At 41.6% G+C, this 23,803-nt stretch overlaps 1 protein-coding gene across 2 annotated transcripts in view; it reads right to left on the bottom strand.

The window, feature by feature from the left end:
* The window catches only part of LOC109913022 (protein KASH5-like), a 67,528-nt gene that overhangs the window by 16,064 nt on the left and 27,661 nt on the right, over positions 1–23,803 (bottom strand). For both annotated transcript variants that reach the window (XM_048617711.1, XM_048617710.1), the window contains 4 exons: positions 23,541–23,602; positions 23,099–23,165; positions 13,918–14,076; positions 6,034–6,151 (listed from right to left, as the gene is read on the bottom strand). In XM_048617711.1, the coding sequence (XP_048473668.1) occupies positions 6,034–6,151; positions 13,918–14,076; positions 23,099–23,165; positions 23,541–23,602 (406 nt within the window). The remainder of the gene's footprint in view (positions 1–6,033; positions 6,152–13,917; positions 14,077–23,098; positions 23,166–23,540; positions 23,603–23,803) is intronic.

Genomic DNA, 23,803 nt, shown 5'->3' with positions numbered 1-23,803 from the left:
ACTATAACACTGTTCCTTCACTAGTAATGGTTCAAAATCCTGGGACTCCCTTCAGGTCAAGAAGGAAGCTCACCATCACCCGCTTAAGGTAAATTAGGGATGAAAGCACATGAACAGAAAAAACTTTCCTGCACCAAGTTCCAATTGTCCATATCCTTGCTGTGTTACAATGGCTCCTACTTAAGTATTTTACTGTTAAATTGTAAATTCTCAGATTCCAGCTTAAATCCCCTCAATATGCCTCATTATTGCCTTCAATGCCTATCTCATTCTTACAAACACTTCTCGCTCACTTGGAAATGCTTGTTCTTCTCACTCTGGCTTCTTGTACGTGTCCCTCTTCCTCTGACCTACATTGACAACTAAACTTTAGCACACAGGCCTCTCTCTGAAATCCTGCACATTTCAATTTTCCTCATCAACTTTAAAATCCTTCTTAAAATCCATCTTTTTGAGCTACATTTTGCGTATCTTAATCTTTTGTTTTCAGCTTGGCATTCATTGTTTTTGAATATACGATATGAAGTATTTTGGGATATTCTTTCACACTTAAAAATGCCATATAAAAAGAAATCGTTATTTTGGTTATGCTGTTCATTGGTCCTTTTTGAAGCTGAAGCATGCATTAGGGTTAACGAACTGAGAAAGTTCAGCTCAGGCTAAAGTGACAAAAGTGTGCAGTTAAAAGTGGAACGCTCTGTTCCTCATTAGACCAAATCACTGTTGAGTCACTAATGCCAGAAAAATAATGCTACATACCAGATGAGAAAATCAGGTATAGCTGTGATGTGCTTTACCACAAAAGAACCTGCTCACAATCACTGGCTGTTGGCAGTGGCAATGTTCCTAACTCGCAACTAGGAGATGCAGGTTCAAGACCGAACTGCAACAGAGATGTTTAAGAACATCTTTGAACAGGTTGTTTAGGAAAAAATACCTACATGGACTTTTACAGCCCTGAAACAGGGAAATTGGCTAACTAGTTTAAATCAGTGTTTATGCTCTTCGCACCTGGAAGGGCTCCTGTGACGCCATGGTACTATCCTTACCTTTGAATCGGAAGACCTAGGTTCCAATCCCACTTGTTTCAGAGGTGTTACCAGCGGTGTATAATAACACCTCCGAATAGGCTGGTTGGAAAATATTGACATTCACTACCAAGGCTCATATATAAAGAATAATTGTTATCTGCAGTAACATATTCTCTTATTCAGTGTGGAAAAGAGAAGGAATTAGTTTTTGATGAGCTGCAAATGAAGTTAATTCAGATAAGAACTTTAAAAGTAACCTGAAGTAACTGCACAGAGGTCAGTATTCCATCACCAAGTCACCCTTTATTTACACATGCAAAGTATTTGACACTGGTCCAGCTTCCTCAGAGCCAGCTCTCAGAAACAGCAGAACCCCTGACTCTCCTATTTATGTCTGTCAGCCAGGTCTCCCTGATTGGACCAGGTAAACAGCCCCAATCAGGGAACTCATATACTATAAAGGTCCGCCTTGCTGACCTTGTTACAATCGCTAAATCTATCCCCCTCTAAGTCTGGGGACATAGGCTGCTTCTTTTTCTTGTAGCCTCTCCTGGGGTGCTTTCGCCCTGGGTCAGGTTCCTCCAACTCAGCCTCGGATACAGGTGGCATGTGCCATACCGTAGCCTGCCTTTTACTTCCAGAGCCTCTCAGAAGAAATTCATCTTCTTCTTCAGGCGGTAAAAACATTGAGGTTGCAACATCTGCTGTGTCTATCTCAGACTCCAAGGTTTCTTCAATGCTAGGCAGAAGGGAAGAACCCATGGGTTCTAACAGTGTTTCCAGCTGTTCTGAGGGACCAGGTATGTTTTGCGCCCATCCCATTTCCATGTTTGCAGTTTTCACATGGTCCACGTGCTTGTTCAGGACCGCCTCATCTATGCAGACTTTGCACATCACAACAACTGACCTCGCATCCACCAAGACTCTTACTCATCCACTTCTGTGGTTTCAGCACCAAACTTCGTCTCCTTAAGTAAACTGTCTCTCTTCGAGGAGTCTTGCATCCAGCATTAGCGTTCCTGCCACCCTTTCACCTACCTCCCTGCCAGGTCCAGGAAGATCAGATTTAACCTGGTACGGAGACTTCTCCTCATTAGCAACTTGGCTTGAGCTATCCATATAGTTACGTGAAGGGTGCTCCAATAATCAAATAGGAACCAGGACAGTTTGGTAGCGAGTGAAGCTGTAGGCTGTTTCTTTCAGCCTGCCTTCAAAGCCTGGACTGCTCTTTCCACGAGACCACTGGACGATGGATGAGATGGAGCTGTCCTTAATGTTGAATGCCATTCAATTTTAGGAAATACTCGAATTTCCTAAAGTGAAGTGAAAAGTTCCTGAAGTGGCCATCCAACCACTTTGAGTGGGTGTCCACAATGACTAAGAACATTGAGCCCATGGAAGGGCTGGCACAGTCAATGTGTAACCAAGTCCAGGGTTTACTGGGCCATTCCCACAAATGTGGGGGAGCTGTCAGCGGTAACTTTTGCCCTGTTGACACTCTGGACACTGCCCTACCAACGTAGCTATGTCTGAATCCAATCCTGGCCACCAGATGTAATTTATTGCCAACATCTATATTTTGGAAACCCCTGGATGACCCTGGTGAAGTTCAGCCAGTGGCAGCAACCTTTACTCGGGACAATCACTCTTGCTCCCTATAATAAAATGCTATCCTCCACAGTGACCTTGTCTCGCCTTTTCCAGAAAGGTTTCAATTGTGGTTGTGATGGTCCTTTGTTTCCCACATTGCCACCAGCTGTTTTAGTTTTGCCAGGACCAGATCGTTTTATGTCCACAGTCTGATATTGTCAGCAGTGACTAGAAGGATGTCCAGAAATTTTAAAACCAGAACAGATTCTTCGGGTGGCAGCACCACCAGTGGTGTATCTGCCAGTGGGAGGCGGTTCAAAGCATCCGCATTTGGTACTTGGCCTTCCAGATGGTGTTCCAACTTGTAACTGTACGTACTTAGAAGGAGAGTTTACTGATGAATTCGACCTGAAGCTATGGGTGGCACCACCTTGTCCTCTTTAAGTGGCCCTAGTAGGGGTTTGTGTTCTGTTACTATTACAAATTTACATCCTTAAAGGTGTTGGTGGATCTTTCTCATACCAAAGATGACCGCCAAACCTTCCTCCTCTACCTGAGCATGTTTGCGATTTGCATCAGCCAATGTCTGGGAAGCATACACTATTGGCTCTTCTTCGCCATTGGACCATCCGTGAGCCAACATTAACCCGATACCATACAGAGAGGCATCGCATGTCAGCACTACATCTCACTTGGGATCATATGTGCCAACACCTTAGATGATGATAGCTGTTTCTTCACTTCCCTAAAGGCTATGGCTAAGAGACCATTTCCAAGGCTGACCCTTTTTCAATAGCAGATATAAGGGTGATGGAGGCTAGGTTACATATGAACATTCCGTAATAATTCACCAACCCAAGGAAAGTCCTAAGCTCTGGTACAGATGCGGGAGCCAGGGCACTTTTGAGCGCCCTTACTTTATCTTCCAACAGGTGTAACCCAGTCTTTTTAACTTTGTAGCCCAAGTAGGTCACTTGGATGCCTGGAACACACATTTTTTCCCTCCCAAGGCATACACCCACCTTTGAGAAACATCTAAGGACTATGTCTAATGTTGCTAAGTGCTCTTTATTGGTCTTCCCTGTTAACAGCAAGTCATTTAGATGAATGGCAACCTGGGGTAGATCTTGTAAAATGTTCTCCACTGAAAAATGGCACCAGCTGAAGATACCCCAAATGGCAGTCTCATACATTGGTTCAAACCATATGGGTATTACTTGTAGCATACTTCTAAGAATCCTCATCTAACCACAACTTCAGATACACATGGTTCATGTCCAGCTTCGTGAAGGAGAGCCACCCACCCCTGCCAGAAATGCCACGTAAGTTCTCTATGCAAAGGATGGGGTATTTATCCACTGGCAAGAAACATTTTACCGTTTGTTTAGAATTCCCAGAAAGACAAACCCACCCGTCGGGGTTCACAATTGTTATGACCGCTACTGCCTATTCTACAAACTGTATTAGTTTGATGATTCCTTCGCTTTCCAGCCTCCTAATTTCTGCCTCTACTTTTGCACATAAGGCAAATAGCACTGGGCGAGCCTTGCAGAGTCATGGAATTGCTTCCTGGTCAACATATAAGGTGGCCTTGGCTCCCTTGATAGTTCCTAGACCGTCCTGAAGTACCTCCAGGTACTTAATTAAGACTTCACTCAGGTAGCCATTTTCTAATTGAAAAACATCAAGCCAGTGGAGGTGAATCTTTCTCAACCAATTTTACCAGATCACGCTTGGGCCCAAGGCTTTTACTACAATCAGTGGTTACTAAACCAGCCTCTTCTCATATGACACCTTTAATCTGTAAAGGTTCCCCAGTGTAGGTTCTCAATCTAGCTAAGGTCTTACACTAACTTAAGGGTTGGAGTCTTTGTTAAAGGCTGGTTCTGCAATCACTTATACAGCCACGCCAGTATCAACCTCCATTAAACCCAGGTGACCATTTAACCAGACATTTATTTTGATTGGTTCTTATTTGTATGTTGCTAAGCCATTTAACTGTTCCAAGCCAGACGTAGTTGGGTTTTCCAGTGTGTGCATTCTCCTGGATACCGGCCTGAGTTCTCTTACTCAATACAGGACATACGCGACTCTTTTGCTGTGTCGTGTCAACATACCAGCAGCAACTACAATGGCTTGCTGGCCTGGATCCTGAAGAAAATGTTAACCGTTTGGCCGAGGGTTGGCTTTGTTGTGGGGTTTTGCTGTATGCTGACCAACAGTCCCTATGTTCAGGATATGTCATGAGTAAGGTTCTGTAATGGCCTTCGCTCAAGTGGTGTTCCCCAAGGTCAGTCAACCATACAAAGGTGTCCACTTCCTTTGGCATATCCTGTAACTCAAATGCTCCACTTGCTGCATTTTGCAATGATAAAGCCAATTGTACTGCCTGTTGGAAGTCCAATTGGACTTCAGCTCGTAGGCTTTTTTGCATGTTTACATCATCAATCCCACATACCAAATGGTCTCTCAGCATCTCAGTAAGGGTTAAAGCAAAGTCACATGTCTCTGCCAGTTATCTTAACCTAGTCAAAAATACCGACATGGATTCCCCGGTTCTCAAACTGCCAAGTAAAACTGATTTGCATCTCGGAATTAGAGTCTTGGGGTTGTAATATTCCTTAACAAAATCCATCAACTCTTGAAAGATTTTGGTACCTGATGCCTCAGGAAACATTAGACTCCTAACAACTAAAAAAGCTGCAGGTCCACAAAATTACCCGTTGCTTTTCATCTGCCCTAATGTCATTTGCCAGAAAAAATAATGCACTCTTTCCACATAATGGGCCCCGTCTTCAACAGCAGGATTGAATGAGTCAAGCTTCCCAAATAATGTCATGATGCTAGAAATGCTTACCCCAACTCAAAGATGACTGTAGTGAGCAAATTTCTTCAGGAGCATATTTTTATTCTCTCGTTGCCACTGAAGTTGTCACAGAAGCCGGTATCACGTCACCAATTCACCCTTTATTTATAAATGTTTATTTATACATTTATACATAAATACTTGACACTGGCCTGGCTTTCTTAGAGCCAACTCTCAGAGAGAGCAGTGCCTCTGACACTCCTGTTCACTTTTTTTTAGGGGCATACTGTCCCACTCTCGTCACCACTGAAATAACTGCACAGAGGCTGGTATCCTGCCACCAAGTCACCCTTTATTTACACGTGCATAGTACTTGACACTGGCCTGGCTTCCTCAGAGCCAACTCTCAGAGAAAGTAGAGCCTCTGACACTCCAGTTTATATCTGTCAGCCAGGGTTCCCTGATTGGACTAGGTTAACAGCGCCAATCGGGGGACTCACATTCTATGACGTCCACCTGACTGACATTGTTACAATCACTCCATAACCTAACCTTAAATGTTAAAAAATAAACAACCTTGACCCAATTGTGTTCATAGATACATACCAGTTGTCTGTTATGAATCTGCAACTTATAATTTCTGTCCTCCAAGTTCTTTACAATGGACTTCAAATCCTCCAGTTCATTTTCTAATAACTTTACTTGAAGCAACACTTGTTGAGAGCTGCAAGAAGTAAGAGCATCATTACCTAACAAATCAGCAATGGACAGATCCAGCTTGAAAGTAACAATTGAATTTCATAAGGAAACCCATCAGAAACTATCTTTTAATCTGCCATGGAGCACACATTAGAAAAGCGCACATGCTAAATCCACAAACATCCATCCACAATATTACAGAATATGAATGCACAATACCCTAACAAAAAAAATCTGCCTCTCAAGCTGGGATACATGATCACATGCACTCACCAAGCATGTTTTTGGAGGTTGCCCAGCTCACCACATTGCCACCCAACAAGATGCTCACCCCAATAACATGGAAGGGGTGGGTATGTGCCTAAGACAACAGTCATCCACTATATCTAAATAATCAATTAAGGGTTAATTAACCTTTTAACAAGGTCAATTGTCCCCAATATTACCCTATCCTCACCATAAAACTGTTGGCTCAGAGAGGCAGGCAGGAGTAAGCCTATCCTTTTTGTATGTTTTTAAAAAGGTAGGAAGGGAGTAAATTACCTATGATGCCCTTTCTTCATCAATGTAATGTTCCCAGAATACAGAACTGCAATTATTTCTTCCCCACCTGTACTGCAAACCCAACTTATCCCCCATCCCTGTCTAAAGTGCCTGATCCCTCCCTGCCTAATACCTCTAATTTACCTTGGTACATGATCCATGGTTTCCTTCCCTATGGATTTGCATGCAGTCCGGGCAGCACTCACTGGCAAGCTCTGACACAGCAGGGACTGCAAGAGCTGCTGGCCAATCAGATTGGCTAGTAGGTCTGAAGTTTGGGATTTCCTCCCTCTGAGGAGCAGCATTTCCAAATGCAATATCACTAGTCTTAGATGGTGGGCAACTAGTCGTGGAGGGTGGGGGGGAAGCAGGCTGAATGCCCATTCTGCCAAATGTATTAACCCATTAAATGCAGCCTGCATTTTTTAATGACGTTACTGAATAATTCACTATTGCCTTATTGCTAAAATGTAAAAGCAACTAAAATCCCAAATCCTGCCAATTTTAGTGAAATAAAAACATGAATTTAAAATAAATTTAAAAAGCTATCTTTCTTGTTATAAAGTCAGTGTAATTATTACAGCACAGAACAAGGCCAACCCTTCCTCAAAAAGTGGCAGGATCCTGAGGCAGCATTTTGCGATCAGCAGCGATTTAGATTTTATTTTAGACTTAGACTTCATTGTCATGTGTACTCAGTACAAAAGTACAGGAGTACAGTGAAAAGTTTTCAATGTTGGCACACACGGCGCCATCTTAGATACAAGTAACGAGGTAAAAAAACCTAAAAACAAAGGTAGAAAGAAATAGGGAACAAATTAAAAGTTAAACATTAAACTCATTCGTAAGATAGTGTTTCAAAAGAAATAAAGTTAAAAGCTAAACATTAAAGTCCTTTTTAGTATTAAGTCAAAAAATAAAGGAATAAAGCTAAAGGTTCAACCATTGCAGTCTTTCTTAAGTGCTTAGCCATGGTGGGACTGCACTTCCTACAAGGGCTCGATCTCCAAAACTCTGGCACACTTTCCCCATGCTGGCTCTATCTCCCCTGCTCTCATCGGTGCTGCAGATGTCAGGGGAACCTCCACCACCACATTGGGCTCGCTCCTAGGATCTGATCACCAAAGTCCCAATCCAAACCTCCAATCACTGCCACACCCTGGACCACCAAAGTTCCGATCCAGACGCCATCTGGGCCTCGGTCTCATCTTCGTCTGTGCACCAGGCATTGGGAACACACCGTGAGTCCCGGAGTAGGTCTCCAGCCACTGCCTCACATTGGGCATCTAGCTGACTGCTTCACCAGCGATACCGCCACTGCTGCCTCTCTGCAGAGGTAAGTTATCAGAAAAAAAAACTGAAAAAAAACAAGAAAAGAAGAAAAAAGAAAAGGAGGAAGAAGAGCGGATGAAGTGGACAAGCATACTCCGCCCCAACAACTCGTTGGGACACAGCAAATAGAGGTCCCACTGAGATTTGAACTCGGATCGCTGGAATCAAAGTCCAGAGTGCTCCAATGGTGAGGCCGTGTTATGGTGGCAGCATCTTAATAGCTGAGCAGGTCATCATACAACTTAAAGCCAGATTGCACCTCTTAAAGATGAGGTGCATTCTGACTGTGGCAAGTGCTGGAACTGATCAGAGACAAATTTAAGTAGAAGAATGAAAGTGACGCAAAACAGCACAGAACATTCTCCAAGATTCTCCAATGCAGCATGACAGACTTCATTGTAACTAGAGGAGAGGTCCTCTTCCCCCAAGAGGCCCTCCAGACACTTTAAGAGGAAGTGACAGCTGATAACAGCTAATCAGTGTGGAAAAGATGTGGTTGCATGTCTTCATTCCACTAGAGAAGATGCTGCTGCACTTCACTACAGCAGCTCCAAATGAGACTGGCCAGTGGTGGGGCGGAAACTGTAGAGGATGTTGATGTGTTCCTATCGTTATGGCCCAAATCATCAATGATTTGATTTTTTCTTTTTGAGACAACGATGATGTCTTACTTACCACCTTTACACATATTCCCCCCTTTAATTTCCTTGTGTGTTTGTTGACTTATTGCATTTTAAATATGGAGAGCAAGACATCTTGTCAAACAATAAATACATACCCAAGGTCTCATGGAAAAGTCCACTTTATGTAAAAGCCAACCATGTGACCATCAGCCAACAACAACAGTTTTGCATATATTTCAGGTAAAAGTCAATCCTACTTGTATCAAAGTACTGTTATTTTTAACTACTTGGTGGCAATTGCTACAACTCATTAACGTCATGCATGGGAATCTTTAGATTTTCCTGTCACCAATTCTAGTGGCAATCTCTCAGGTGACTGACAAGAAACATAGAAATTCAGGAGTTGGCTATTTGGCCGTTCAAGCCTGCTATGTCATTCAATTTGATCATGGCAGATCTTCTATCTCAATGCCATACTCCCGCTTTCTTTCCATAGCTCTTTAATACCTAAAAATGTATCAATCTATTCCATGTATATACTCAGATTCTGTGATTCTGTATCGATACCCGGCCTCCAGCCTTCTACAGTCATAAATTCCACAGGTTGACCACCCTCTGAATGAAATGTTTCTTCATCTCAGTTCTAAATGATCTACCTTGTATCTTGAGACTGGGGTCCTTGGTTCCAGGCTCCACAACCAGGGAAACATCCTCACTGCATCTAGTCTGTCTTTTCTGTTTCAATTAGAATTTTGTATGTTTCAATTAGATCCGCTTTCATTCTTCTAAAAACCCTCATAAATACAGGCCCAGGTTGAACCAATTGCTCCTTACGTGACAGTCCTGCCATCCCCAGTATCAACATAGTGAACGTTCGTTGCACTCCGTCTGTGGTAACTATATCCTCTCTTCAATAGGGAGACCAAAACTACATATAATTTTCCAGGTGTAGCAACCCTACTTCTGAACTCAAAGCCTTTTGCAATGAATGCCAATATACGATTTGTCTTCCTAATTGCTTGCCACACCTACCTCTATTTACTGGCACGGACATATACAAGGACACTCAGATCCCTTTGCATATCCACATTTCCCAACATAACACCATTTAAGTAATATCCTACATTCCTGTTTGTCATACCAAGGTGTATAATTTCACACTTATTCACATGATTCGGCATCTGCCATATGATTGCCCACACACCCAACTTGTCTTGATTGTCCTAAAGCCTCCTTGCATCCTCCTCACAACTCATAATCCCATTTAGTTTTGTGTCATCAGCAAACTTGGTAATGTTGCATGGCATTGAGATATATACACAACTAACTGGGGCCCAAGCACTGATGTGGTACACCACTCATCACTGCCTACCACCCAGAAAGACACATTTATTCCCAATATGTTTCCTCTCTGCCAACCAATTCTCAATCCATGCTAGGACACTGCCCGCAATATGCTTTAATTTTGTCCACAAGCCCCTTACCAAGTATCTTCTGGAAATCCAAATACACCACAACCACTGGTTCTCCCTTACCTATTCTACTGGATACATGCTCAAAACACTCCAGTAGAGTAGATAAGCATGGTTTGTCTGTCATAAATCCATGCTGCCCTTGTCTCATCCATAATGCTTTCCAAGTGTTCTGTCATCATGTCTTTTAAAATAGACTCCAGCATTTTCCTCACTACTAATGTAAGGTAAATTGGCCTGTAATTCTGCTTTATCTCTCCCTCCTATTTTAAATAATGGGGTCACATTTTCCATCCATCAATCTGTGGAACTGCCCCAGAGTATACAGAATTTTGGAAGAGAACCAACAATGCATCCACAATTCCTAGGCCACTTCCTTTTAAAATTCCTGGATACAGATTATCAGGCCCTTGGGATTTGTCAGCCTTTAAGCCCATTCATTTCTTTCGCACTATTTTTCCACTAATACAGATTTTCTTTAATTCTTCCCGCTCATTAGATTCTTGGTTCCTAACATTTCTGGGTAATTGTGCATGTCTTCTTTTGTGAAGACAAAACCAAAATGTGTGTTCAATTCTTCTGCCATTTGTTTGATTCCCATTATAATGGCCCTCACTTCTGACAGTACGGGACCCACATTCACCTTCGCTCACCTTTTTCTCTGCACACAGTCGTAGAATTGAATTTAATTGAATTGAATTAGCTTTATTATCACATGTACTCAAATGAGTACAGCGAAAAGTTTACAGTCGCTGCATTATAGCGCCATCTTAGGTGCAAAGGTACCTAGGTACAGATACAGATCTTCATACATCTAATACTATCAATAATTTCTGTTGTAAAACAATATATACCTCGTGATCTAATACAATGCTTTTGAGAATAACAAATACACAATTCGATTTCAACTCAAGAAAAATGTGTCAGAATAAGTTAACAAGCAACACCAAAATAGTCATACTATCACCCACGGGTCATATGGCACTTTGTCCTCAGTGAAGCAAAGCTAGATGATATTACAGAATAAAGACAAGTATTGGGCAGTACAAAGCTCCATGTAAAATCACTTTTATTCTGCAGAAAATAACATGTTCACAATATCATCCACCGATTTGTCATCTGACATCAAGAGCAGACCGACCTGGATTGGAGACATGCATGAAGTACCAATGAAAATTGAACTACAAGTACAAAAAATACTGTTCCCAAAACTAATGCAAAAAAAAAAAAAGCATCCTTGCAAAGAAGGCTAGACACGGGAGGACATGGTTCATGGTGGTTCCATCTTGTACGATGGACAAAACACAGTGAAAGCCAAATTTGATGATCAAGGAAAAAGCTCTCCCTACAGAAAGGTATCATTATCTACATTCACGAGAAAGGCCAGATGGATGAGGGAGGTTGCAAGAAGTAGATCCTAAACTTGTATGAAAAATAATCTCCAAAATTAAATGTGTTTGACACTTTTAAGGCCGATTACTAGTGGAAAGATAAACTGAAGTTACTAGCAACGATATTGAAGGTGAGAAATACATGATGATATAATATAACCAGCCTGCTGGGACATATTGTTTAATGATTTAGATTGTGATTGGAATGATTTTAAATAATTTCAACATTATGTGCTGTCATTAAATTCTTACAATATTATGGGGCTCAGTGGTTAGCACTGCTGCCTTACAGCTCCAGGGACCCGGGTTCAATTACAACCTTGGGCGACTGTCTGTGTGGAGTGTGCACATTCTCCCCATGTCTGTATGGGTTTCCTCCCACAGTCAAAAGATATTCAGGCTAGGTGGATTGGTCATGCTAAATTGCCCATAGGGGTTCACGGACATATAGGTTTGGTGGGTTATAGGGGGATGGGTCTGAGTAGGATGTCCTGAGGGTCGGTGTGGACTTGTTGGGCCAAAGGGCCTGTTTCCACACTGTAGGGAATCTATGAAAATGCATAAATGTTAATAGTTAACATGATCCACTAGTGAGATTGTTTTTGCTTTATTTCATTGCAACTGTCTTCTGTTGGATTTAGCTTGGACCAAAATCAAGCACAAGTTAACCACTCAAAATCAATACCCATGTAAAAATCAATCCAGTGATCTTTGCTTACAAAATTGGTCTCAAAAATGTGACTCTTGCACAATGACATACAATATGTCATTCAGATTATAGTTGGCTATCTTTCATTTATCCTCAGCTTGTTGAATTTATGTCACTGCGAACAATTCCCGGTTTGTGTTACAGGGCTGAGCAGAGGATGCTAAATTGGATAGACTTTCTTAATGAATTAGAACATATCAGATGGAATATTGTGTGAATAAATGTAAAATGAATCATTTTGCTGGAAAAAAAATTATAAGGCAGTGTATGTCTTAAATGGTGAGAGGTTGAGTAGTGCAGGGGTCCAAAGGAACCTGGGTGTCCTTGCGCAAGAGTCACTGAAAGTTAATACGCAGGTACAGCAAGCAATTAGGAAGCCAAATGCGATATATATTCACAAGGGAATTTGAGAAGACATTTTTCTCCAGTTTAAATTGTACTGTCTATTTCTTATTCATTCTCAAAGGCATTGTGATAGATCACATGGTACATATTGTTTTACACAAGAAATTAGGGATAGTATTTGGAGTAAAAAAGTCTTGCTGCAGTCGTAGAGGCTTGATGAGATGTCACCTAGATACTGTTACAATTTTGGTCCCCTTATTTAAGGAGATATACTTGCCTCAGAGGGAATGCAATGGAAGTTCATTAGATTAATTCCTGAGACGGCAAGCTTGTGATCTGTGGAGAAATTAAGGAAACTGTGACTGTTTTCCCTAGAGCTTCAAAGAGAGATGAACTCATTTGAAATTCTTACAAGGCACAACAGAGTGTACTTAGATGTTTCCCCTGGTTGGTGAGTCTAAAACCAGGGACACAGCCTTAAAATAAGGGACAGGCTATTTAAGATCAAGACAAGGAATTTCTTCATACAGATGGTGGTGAAGCTTTGGGATTTTCTACTCCAGTTATTTGTGGATGCTCAATTATTAAGCATGTTCAAGATAAAAATTGACAGATTTCTGGAGACTAATGACATCAAGAGATATGGAGACAGTGTGGAAAAGTGCTTTAAGGTAGCTGATTAGCCATGATTTAAGTGAATGGCACAGCAGGCTCGACGAGCTGAATGGTCTACTCCTGTTGGATGTTTTGTAGTTGTAGTAGCAATGCTGCCTCTAGAGCCAGTTCATTCAAGTCCCTGTTCAGAATTGATTTGCCAAGGAAGATGCATTTATAAATTATTCCAACATATATCAATGGCAGGTGGCAAGAGATTCCTGCTCAGCATGATGGAAAGAGATTGGAGCTCCCCACCATCACTATCCACAATTCCAGACTACAAAATGCATGTAAGTGTGTGTGTATGTTTATTACAGCAATTCAAACTTCTTTTTTTGAGGGGAGGGGGGTGAAAGGGGTGAAAGGGGTCAGCAGGTTGGCTCCATTGGCTGAATGACCAATAGAACAGGGTTTGATGCTGTTCCAGAGAGGTGAATTTGAGACCTGCCTCCTTGCCCTACCTGTGAAGGTCGTGGCACTGTGGGTCGGACCTGCCTTTAGTAAGAAAACTTAATAAGAAAAGGCTGATTGCCATTAAAACATTTTGCATCTGCCAATGAAATTATTAAAATCAGGTTTCTTTATAGTAAAGTCTGCATTTTAAAATAACACAAACATTTACAATTTTGATGACATATTGTATAGTTTCTGACATTAGGCAGGGGACTTGTTCCACCTGCATAGCATAGGTTTTCTTATAGCCATTCTATTTCAGCTACCTTTTGAGTTTACTTTTCAGTTCAAAGATTTCCTCAGTCAGACGTACATTTGCTTCTTCAAATCCCTCTATTGATCTTTGTAGTTTTGCATTTTGATCCACCAACTTCTTGTTTGTGTATTCCAGACACTCGATGTCATTTATCAGCTCAGTTGTCTCTCTTTGAAAAAAAAGTAAAATGTAAAACTCATTTCAAAGACAAAGTTTCCATTATCATAGTTTGTAGGAACATAGGACATAGGAATTGGGAGTGGGAGCAGGAAATTCAGTATTTCAAGCCTGCTCCACCACTTAACATGATCATGATCATTAACTCTTTTGGAATGCTTAACAGAATGATAGATACAGTAACTACAACTAATTAACTGTTCCGATATTATAATAAACCACAAATACACCCTTGATTAAAGAAAAATCAAATTCAGAAAAACAGATTGTCTCACGTGCAAACCTATCAGCAAGAAAGAGATACATGCAGTAGCTCCCCAGACAGAAAGTGTGTAGCAGTTAGGATAGATTCACTGCCGAGACCCCAGCAACAACTTTTGCAAGCTAACTAAAAATCCTGGATCTGTGAGAACTTGACCACAGCCACTCAAAGTTCTTGTATCATTCGAATTTTAAAAAAAGGCCTCACAAGTAGTTTATCTTCTCATAGACTGTTCAACACCTGACCCCCATACTCTATCTCCAAAAAAAAACAAAACAGGACAAAACATACCTCAATGTTGCAGCATTGTCACACCCACCTTTTGAGGAAGAGAGTTCCAAAGACTCATGATATTCAGTGAAAAATATTTTCATCTCAGTCTTAAAATGGGCAAACTGTTATTTTTAAAGAGACATCAGGCAGAACTTGGGCTGATCATTTTCCTTTCGCTCTAGTCTGGTGATGATCTCTGGCACTTCTGCAAACGTTCCCGTTTGTCTCTACATTACTGTCAGCTCCTTAATGTCTATATTCAGAGGCTCATCACCTACATTATATTTAACAGAGGCCTGTTCTCCAGCAGTTGCCCCCAGTGTCAGAGACCTCAGCTGTTTCTTCTTTGTCCAGTTGTGAGCCTGTTTCACTGCTGAGCTGACCAGAATGTGACCTTGAGCTTACTTTAGATAGATTACCTGAGGTGAATGTCTCTGTGCTGATGGCGGGTAGGGAGGAAGACCTTGAAGGTAAATTCTCTGAGGCTTGCCACTGATCATCCTCAGAGGTGTGCTGTGATTTGCTGGTAGAGATGAGCCTGGTAATGGAGGCTCTGGCAGTTTCATTCGGATTTGGGAGTGTGATTCATTAGTTGCTTAAAACAAGACAAAAATTTGTTAATGTTTGGCTAGCCACCACCCTTCACCAAGGTTTTAAATGGACATTAGTGCTTGATGCACTGCTGAGAGTAACTGCTTGGAGGCATTTTCACTAAATGACTGTAGCTATTCAAAATCCCTTTAATCACTGGCACACTCCCCTTGATCTCCTGCCATCTTAGCACCTGTTCCTTGAAGAGACTGAAGATATTTATGTTAGGCACACCATCCCTCATCTGAGCACGTGTGCACCAGTTATACACCCTACTTTCCTGCAGGAAAGAAGCAATAAAAGATGTTAGCATGGTACGTGAGTACTGTGCTTGCAAGAAATAAGTCCCCAGCGCTGTGCTTGTTCATGTACATTATGTGTAGTATGGTGGATGTTAGAAGTTATCAAGTTCTGATTGAAAGATGGTTCATTATCATCAAAGAGCTAGGCTTGAAGCAAATCTAAAAGGTTTAATGACAGAATCCGTACAGTGCAGATAATAGCGAATTTGGCCCATCGAGTCTGCACCGAACCTTCAAAGAATCAGAATTAGGTTTTATTGCCACATGTACTCAAGTACAAAAGTACAGGAGTACAGTGAAAGGTGTACAACGCAGCCACACCTGGTGCCACCTTAAGTACAAAGTACCTAGTTACAAATCTTAGGCACTAAAATAGATTAGGTACAAAAATACAGAAATAAAGAATAATGCTAAAAGTTCTACATTACAGCTCTTCATAGTCTAAATTAAGAAAATAAAGAAATAAAGTTAAAAATAAACTTTACAGTCCTTCTATTGCCTGCAATTGCTCCGCACTGGGGACTTTCCACACACGGTCTCGCTCTCCCCCATGCTGGGCCGACACCAGCCAGGCTCATAAGCTGTCGACTGCCATCTGTGACAGGATGGCCGCAACAGGCCCTAGCCCACCAAACACCAGCTGCCCCACTCCAGGGCCCCAGCCCGCTGACCGGTCTGCTTCATTCTGAGCGCAACAACTGCAAGCTGCGCCGTTCCAGGCCCGCTGACTATCCCATTCCACTCTGGCTCACCAACCATCCTGCTCCAGGCTCTTAGCTGTTGTGACGTTCCAATATTGTCACTGCCACACTCTCCTCAAGGTAAGTTTTAAAAAGTTTTAAAATAGAATGAGAAAAGGGAAAAAAAAAAGGCAAACTTAAATGGTGAGCCCCGAGCAGAGCCTAGACACTGCCTACTCCGTTATGACTATCTCAGTAGCATATGCACATTCATCTAGTTGTGATGAAAGATCTACGAGCTGGTATGTGAGCTGCTGAATATTGTTGCTCCTTTTGTTTAATGCATGAAACCTGTCAGATGGGCGTGGGCCAGTTGCATCATGGCAGAAATAGTGTTATATTGTTAGTTTTAACAAAGGGACTGACGTTGATTACATCGGACAGGGATGCCTGGTACCCAAACATTTAAGTGACAATTCTTGCAGTAACGAGATTACAATGCTAGCTCCACTCATATGGGCATGAAGTATAAAACAGACAGTGACACACAGGCTAGCATAGTGCAGATCATTTATCACCTTGTAGCACCAAAATCTGCTGTGCCATTAATGAAGGTTAACCTCTGCAGCCACCTTTGTCTACACTTTAATCAACACTCGGAATGACCTCCTGTTGTCTTCCCCAGAGAAAAATACTTCTCTCGTCTCCTAGACAACTTTCAAGAGAACCTGTGTAGAGATGTTGAACTGTGGCATTATTTTCTGCCAAGTCTCTAGCATCTCCAGGGTAGGTGGGGTAACAAGCAGAGGTTGAGCAATATTCCTTGGTTGCAAGAGGCGTTTGGATGGGTTTTAAATATGGTGCCTGGAAGTTGGAACCTGAAACATCCCACCAGCAAACAGATACTGCTGCCCACCTATCCAGAGTGAACTCATTACATACTCGTGTGTAGTAAAGCACCAAATGCTAAGGACATAGCTTGAACATAGGGCAGCCCACAGCAAAACCACCCCCCCAAAAAAGCCAACCCTCAACTAAACTGTTAAAATTTTCTTCAGGATCCAGGCCAGCAAATCATTGCTGTCTGGAGTCCTCATACCAGCAGCAACTACAAACAGTCCCACTAGACCTAAACTGAATAAGAGAACTCATAGGCCGGCATCCAGGAGATTGCATATCCTGGAAAGTCCATCGATACCTGGTTTGGAACAGTTGAATTGCATAGCAATATCCAAATCAATACCAATCAAAATAACTGTCTAGTTAAATTGTCATCCGGTTCTAATAGGAGGTCAATACCAGCATGGCCGTTTCAGTGATTGCAGACCCAGTCTTTAACAAAATTCACTCTGGGCTCCAACCATTAAATTTGTGCGAGACCTGGGCTAGACTGGGAACTCATACTGGGCAACCTTTACAGATTAAGGGTACGACTTTGGTTCCTGTCTCTTGTGAGAAACAGCTGGTTCAATTACCACTGATAGTACTAAAAGGCTCAGGCCCAAGCTTAATGGGGTGAAACTGGTCAAGAAAGATTCACCTAGATGGGCTCAACACTTTTCAATTAGAAAATGGCTGCCTGAGTGAAGTCCTAATTGAATAGAGAACATTTTCAGGAGGGTCTGGGATCATCAAAGAAGCCAAGGCCACCTTGCAAGTTGACCAGGAACCAATTTCACATTTCTGCAAGGTCCACCCAGTGCCATTTGCCTTACGTGCAAAAGTAGAGGCAGAAATCAGAAAGCTGGAAAGCAAAGGAATCATCAAACCAGTACAGTGTGTGGAACGGGCAACATTGGCCGTCCCGATTGTGAAGCCTGATGGGTCGGTTCACCTTTATGAGGATTTCAAACAAATGGTAAATCACTTCTCGCAGCTGGATAAATATTCAATTCTTTGCATAGTGAACTTGCACACAAAACTGGCAGGGGAACTGTCCTTCACGAAGCTGGACATCGGCCATGCGTACCTGCAATTGTGACTAGATGAGGAGTCCCAGAAATATGCCACAATTAAAACCCATAAGGGTTTCTATCAATATACAAGAATGCCATTTGGGGTGCCTGCCCTTTTCCAGTAGACAAAGTAGAATCTTTTACAAGGTCTACGTCAGGTTGACATTTATCTGGGTGACATGCTAATAACCGGGATGACCAATAAAGAGCATTTGAAGAACTTGGATATAGTGCTTAAATGGTTCTCAATGGCAGGCTTACGCCTTAGAAGGGAAAAATTTATGTTCCAGGCATCAAGTGACCAATTTGGGACAGAGTCATCTAGACCAGGTTACAGCTGTTGGAAGATGAAGTGAGGCCAATCACTGAATTCAGCAGTGAGTTCTGATAATAAGTACGTATAATTACAAGTTGGAACACCATCTGAGAAGCCAAGTGGCAAATGCAGATACCTTGAGCTGCCTCCCACTGGCAGATATATCACTGATGGTATTCCACTGGAACAGTCCATAATGGTTTTAAATTTTCTGGATGCACTTCCAGTCACAGCTGATAATATCAGATTGTGAACACAGAAAGATCCAGTCTGGCGAAACTGAAAAAGCTAGTAGTGATGGAGAAACCAAAGGGCTGTCACAACCAGAATTGAAACCTTTGTGGACCTGAAGAGACCAGATCACAGTAGACGACAGCATATTATTATGGGGAGCAAGAACGAGTGTTCCGAGCAAAGATCACCACCCGATATTGGCTGAGCCCCACCAGGGTCATCGAGGGGTTTCCAACATGAAGATGTTGGCAAGAAGTTATGTCTAGTGGCTAGGACTGGATGCAGACATAGCTGCGTTGGTGGGGCAGCGCCCATGTGCCAACAAGTCAAATATTACTGCCACCAGCTCCACCACATTCGTGGGAGTTGCCAGGTAAACCCTAGACTCAATTACATGTCATTTCATTGGCTCAATGTTCTTAATTATTGTGGACACTCACTCAAAGTGGCTGGACGTGCACATAGTTCATTCATCACAGGGACGCAATAGAAAAACTGCATGTATCTTTTATAATACACGAATCCCGGAAGTGTTGGTCATAGATAATGAGTCATTTTTAACCAGTATTTCCTAAAGACAAATAGTATTGGACAGATAAGGACAGCTTCATACCATCCATTATCCAATGGTCTGGCAGAAAAAGTAACAGAAACTTTGAAGGCAAGCTTAAAGGAACAGCCTACAGCTTCACTAGATACCAAACTGTCCCAGTTCCTATTTGATTATAGGACCACCCCTCATGCAACGACAGGGACAGCTCCAGCAGAGTTGCCAACGGGGAAAAGACTCCACATCAGGATAAATCTGCTCTTCCTGGACCCGAGTGGGGTACAGTGAAACGACATCAGGAATGCCAATGCTGGACATAAGACTCCGCTAAGCAAGAGAGAGACAGTTTACTTCAGGGGATAAAGTTTGGTGTCGGAACCATGGGAATGGCCTGAATGGGAAAGAAGCATGGTGGACGTGAGGTCAGGTCCAGTGACACATGAATGTCAGGAAGGTATACCAGTCCTGAACAAGCACATAGACCACTTGAAAGCTGTAAACTCGCAAACGGTACAGGAGCAAAACATGCCTGGCTCCTCGACAGCCTTTCCAACTGTTCCAGAACCTGTAGATTCTCCAGCAAGCGTTGAAGATACCTCAGAATCTGAGATAGACACCAGATGTCGCCACCTCGACATCTTTGCTGCCTGAAGAGGAGAATGAATTTCTTCCAAGACGCTCCAGGTGCAAGAGGCAAACTACTGTATATTATATGCTGCTTGTATCAGAGGCAGAGGTAGAGGAATCTGACCTGGTGCTAAAACGCCTCAGGAGAAGCTACAAAAAAAAAGAACCAGCCTATCTCCTCGGACTCAGAGGGGGAGGAATGTAGTGATTGTAATGAGGTCAGCCAGATGGACTTCACAGAATGAGTTTCCTGATTTGGAGCAGATTAACCGCCACAGTCAGAGAGCTGTGGCTGACAGATAAGAACAGAAGTGTCAGATATCCTGCTCATTGGGAACTGGTTCTGAGGGAGCTTGATCAGCGTCAAGGACTTATCATGTGTAAATAGTGGATGACTTGGTAATGGGGTTCTGGCCTCTGTGGAGTTATTTCAAGTACATTTATTAAAGGCACTAGCAACGAAAAGGGTCAGATCTATCCTGTGAATGAAAGATGAAGAGTTAAAGTTATTTTAACAGCTGAAGAAGACAACAGAAATCCAGACAAAATTTTGAATGACTGAGCATCAATCTAAAGCCAACATCAAATTACCAATCCATCCTTATGAATTTCATTGCCTCAGGCAGGAATTAGGTGAGACCATTAACAATGTAGCATTCAAGACTGAAAAATGCAGCTCAGATGTAAGTAGCTAGCTGGATGTCTGGTTTGTGATGCAGAGCGAGTGTCAACAGCACAAGTTCAATTTCAAACTTAAAAGCATAATTATATCAACTGTGATGAAACTGTGGGATAGATATGTATTTTGATATTGTTTACTGCAATTTTGGGTTCTTGGAATTCTAAATTAAATACACAGGTGTTTTTGGGCGCATAGTTAACAATTAGCTTTTAAAACCTACAATACCCATAATTCCAAGCAAACAGAAGTAGTCCAGAAGTGGAAGAGAACTACTCATATGGCTTGGGGGGGTGGAATTTTCTGGAGTCTGACTTTCATTTTCAGTCAATCTTTGTGTTAAGTTATTCAACAGATAAGCATGTATCAAGGTCTGAAGTACTAAGAAACCTTTTAATGGAGTAACATGTATTAAGCAATGTTCCTAAGAAAATGAGTTTAAAGTAATGAGATTCTTAGGATAATAAGTTATTAATAATCCCAAATTGAAGTGTTAGCGTGGTAGAAGTTCATTTATTTTAAATTTTAGCTTTAAAAAATTGAAGCTATGCCAGGGATAGTATAATACTGCAAGGAAGCTAAGTCAGGTGGATAATAATAATTAAGAGCTATCTACAGTTCCAGCAGATAGTTGAAATTTTAATTATTGTACGCCCATCAGTATTAAAACAGTCTCTCTCCCTTGGAAATGAGCTGAATTGGATCTTGCTAGAGATATAGCATTAGATGTTGCAATTCTAAGAACATTGTTTGTAAGCTGTACCTCTGATTCCAATGCAAAGCTGTTGTTTGTTCTGCCTGTAAAGGATGTTTGGGTTATTTCTGTCATGTTTAAAAGCTTATCATTCTGCTTAAGGGAATACTGAGTTTTTCATGTCAATTTTCATTTCTGTTGTAATAACCATTTGTTTTGTTTTATGTTAAAATAAAGATTGTAACATTGCGTGCTTATGTTTTAGTAAAAAAAAATCACTTTGGTCAAAAAATAAACTATGATTTATCTGGCCAGGTTAGTGTCAGGGCTCTGACCTGTCTGGTACTAACATCAACTGGGCATCACCCCATAATTGGGCCAGTACATCATATTACAACAATTTGGGAACCAAAAGACAATCAGAAATATAACACTGTGTGAAGGTGAGGTCATGTTCAGTGCACCTTTATTGAGCAGGAAAGGATCATTGACATTTTAATTTCCCCCACTCCAGGGCATGAAAGGTTATTGGGAATGTGCACAAAGGTAGAGTTGAGGTTAAAATCAGATCAGCCATGAAATTAGTGAATGGCAGAGGAGGCCTCAAGAGCCAAACGGCCTACTCTCGTCCCTTGTTCATACGTTTATTCTTAAGTGTCCTTCCAGATGGTATAGTTGCATTCGACTCTGGCATCAAAATCTATCAATAGAAACAACTTGCCTTGTTTTGAGGTGGCAATCAGTACAGAATGCAGATCTACACAAGGGCTTTTGGTTTTGGCAGGAGAATGCTTTGTACAAGTGTCAGTACAAACTGTGGTGATTGATTGCATTCAGTTTAGTGGCCGAGCACACCCACTCATTAATATCAACTGGAAGCTCTTAAGTAGTTCTGTGATTCTGTCTTTGATAGTGAAGGCAACTCCATGGATACAACAACCTTCCTCTGGTTTCCCTTTACAAAGAGTTTATTTGCCTTTTTCCTGTCTAGGCTGACCTTATGCAGTGAGGTGGCCTTCAGTGACAGCGGCAACATTGATATTACAGCCTTTCATCTCATAAGACAATATATTTCCACTGTGTTAAGTGTGGCCTGGTTGGGCTCAGGATCTCCACTCTGGCATTGTGGTCCCTCCCATATCTGAGCAAAACAAAGGGCTGAGAAGTTGCACAATTTGCCAGCCTGTTTTCCCTGACCCACCTTTTTGACCATCTGAGTTTTTTGTATTCTGTTGATTTCTTTCGAAGTCCTTCCAGTCACCTTTCGGAGGCCATGGTGATCAGTGACTGTCCCCACCCTGTAAATGTCAATATCCCGCAGCCGTTTGAAAGAAACAAAACCCATAAAGCAATGAAAGAGAACTTTCATCAAGTTCAACCATGAAGGCCAGAAAATACCAAGGAGGTGAAAGTGTGAGTAACAACATAAAGCCACTACTATCAATGAAAAATCAAGGAAACGTGACCACAACTTGAATTTTTAGAGTTAATTTGTACTTAAAGTGAAGGTATACGTTAACTGCAGTGTGTCATTTGTGCACAACTGCTGCACGTTGAATTTTTGAAACCCTCCAAAATTTAAATAACTAAGCATGAGAATAAGCAATGCTTTTTTCATTTTTGTATAACTGATTTTTATACTGAAAACAAAACCACAAGTTACAGGACTGTAATTATTTTTAAACAAAGGGGGCCAAGAAGCTAAAAGGTTGAGAATCCCTTAAGTAATAGCGTATTGAGTTTTTAGGTTTTTACATTTACAAGGCAGCATAGTCTATAGAATTGTTCATTTGCTAAATTGGCTGGCTTCGTTGTTGCTAATTTTAAGTCCATAGTTACACAGATACTTACAGGTTTCCCCTATTCACATCACCACCGTACCCTTCCAGATGTCCTGAAGTTGTATCACATTTCTTATCTGGGAAAAATATTGTGTTTTAAAATTAATTAAAAGTCAGTAACCATTAAACACAAGGGTTAATTCCACAATCCTATGAATGCAGAGGAAAAACCACTGGAAGTAAAACAGTTCATAAAGGAGGAGCCTGGATTCTCCAACTGTTACTCCCTGGGAAAACAGCTAAGAGCTGACAATGCATAATTAACACTAGTAATTTCTGAAAGTTCAACATGTTCAACATTATTACTACAGGTACCTGCTCTCTTGCTTCGATATTATGCACAGAGCCTTCTACTGGTCAGCCGAGATAAACCTCCAAATCTGGAAATATTATCTTTGTTGTCCCTTCCCTTCCCAATTAACATTCAAAGACTTGCACAGCAATATACAAACCAGTTGGTAAAATGCAAATGCTTTCAAAGGACGTAGCCTCTTCAATCTTTCCACTGGAGAATCTAGAGAGATCACATTTTAATAGTCAAGTCATTAGCTTGTTTACATCTTAAAAACTAAAATGTTTAAACTACCCTCTTCAAATCAAGTCTCCGTACAAACCAGGGGGCCTTCCTAATCAAATGACTCAGTAAGACTAAAAAGTGCATTTAACAAGCAAGCTATAAGAACCCAAAGGGTGGAATCTTATTGGAGTCTGGGTG

Source organism: Rhincodon typus, chromosome 37 (assembly GCF_021869965.1).
Source record: "Rhincodon typus isolate 14 chromosome 37, sRhiTyp1.1, whole genome shotgun sequence".
Taxonomy (NCBI): Eukaryota; Metazoa; Chordata; class Chondrichthyes; order Orectolobiformes; family Rhincodontidae; genus Rhincodon; species Rhincodon typus.
This window is presented reverse-complemented; position numbering and strand designations above follow the sequence as displayed.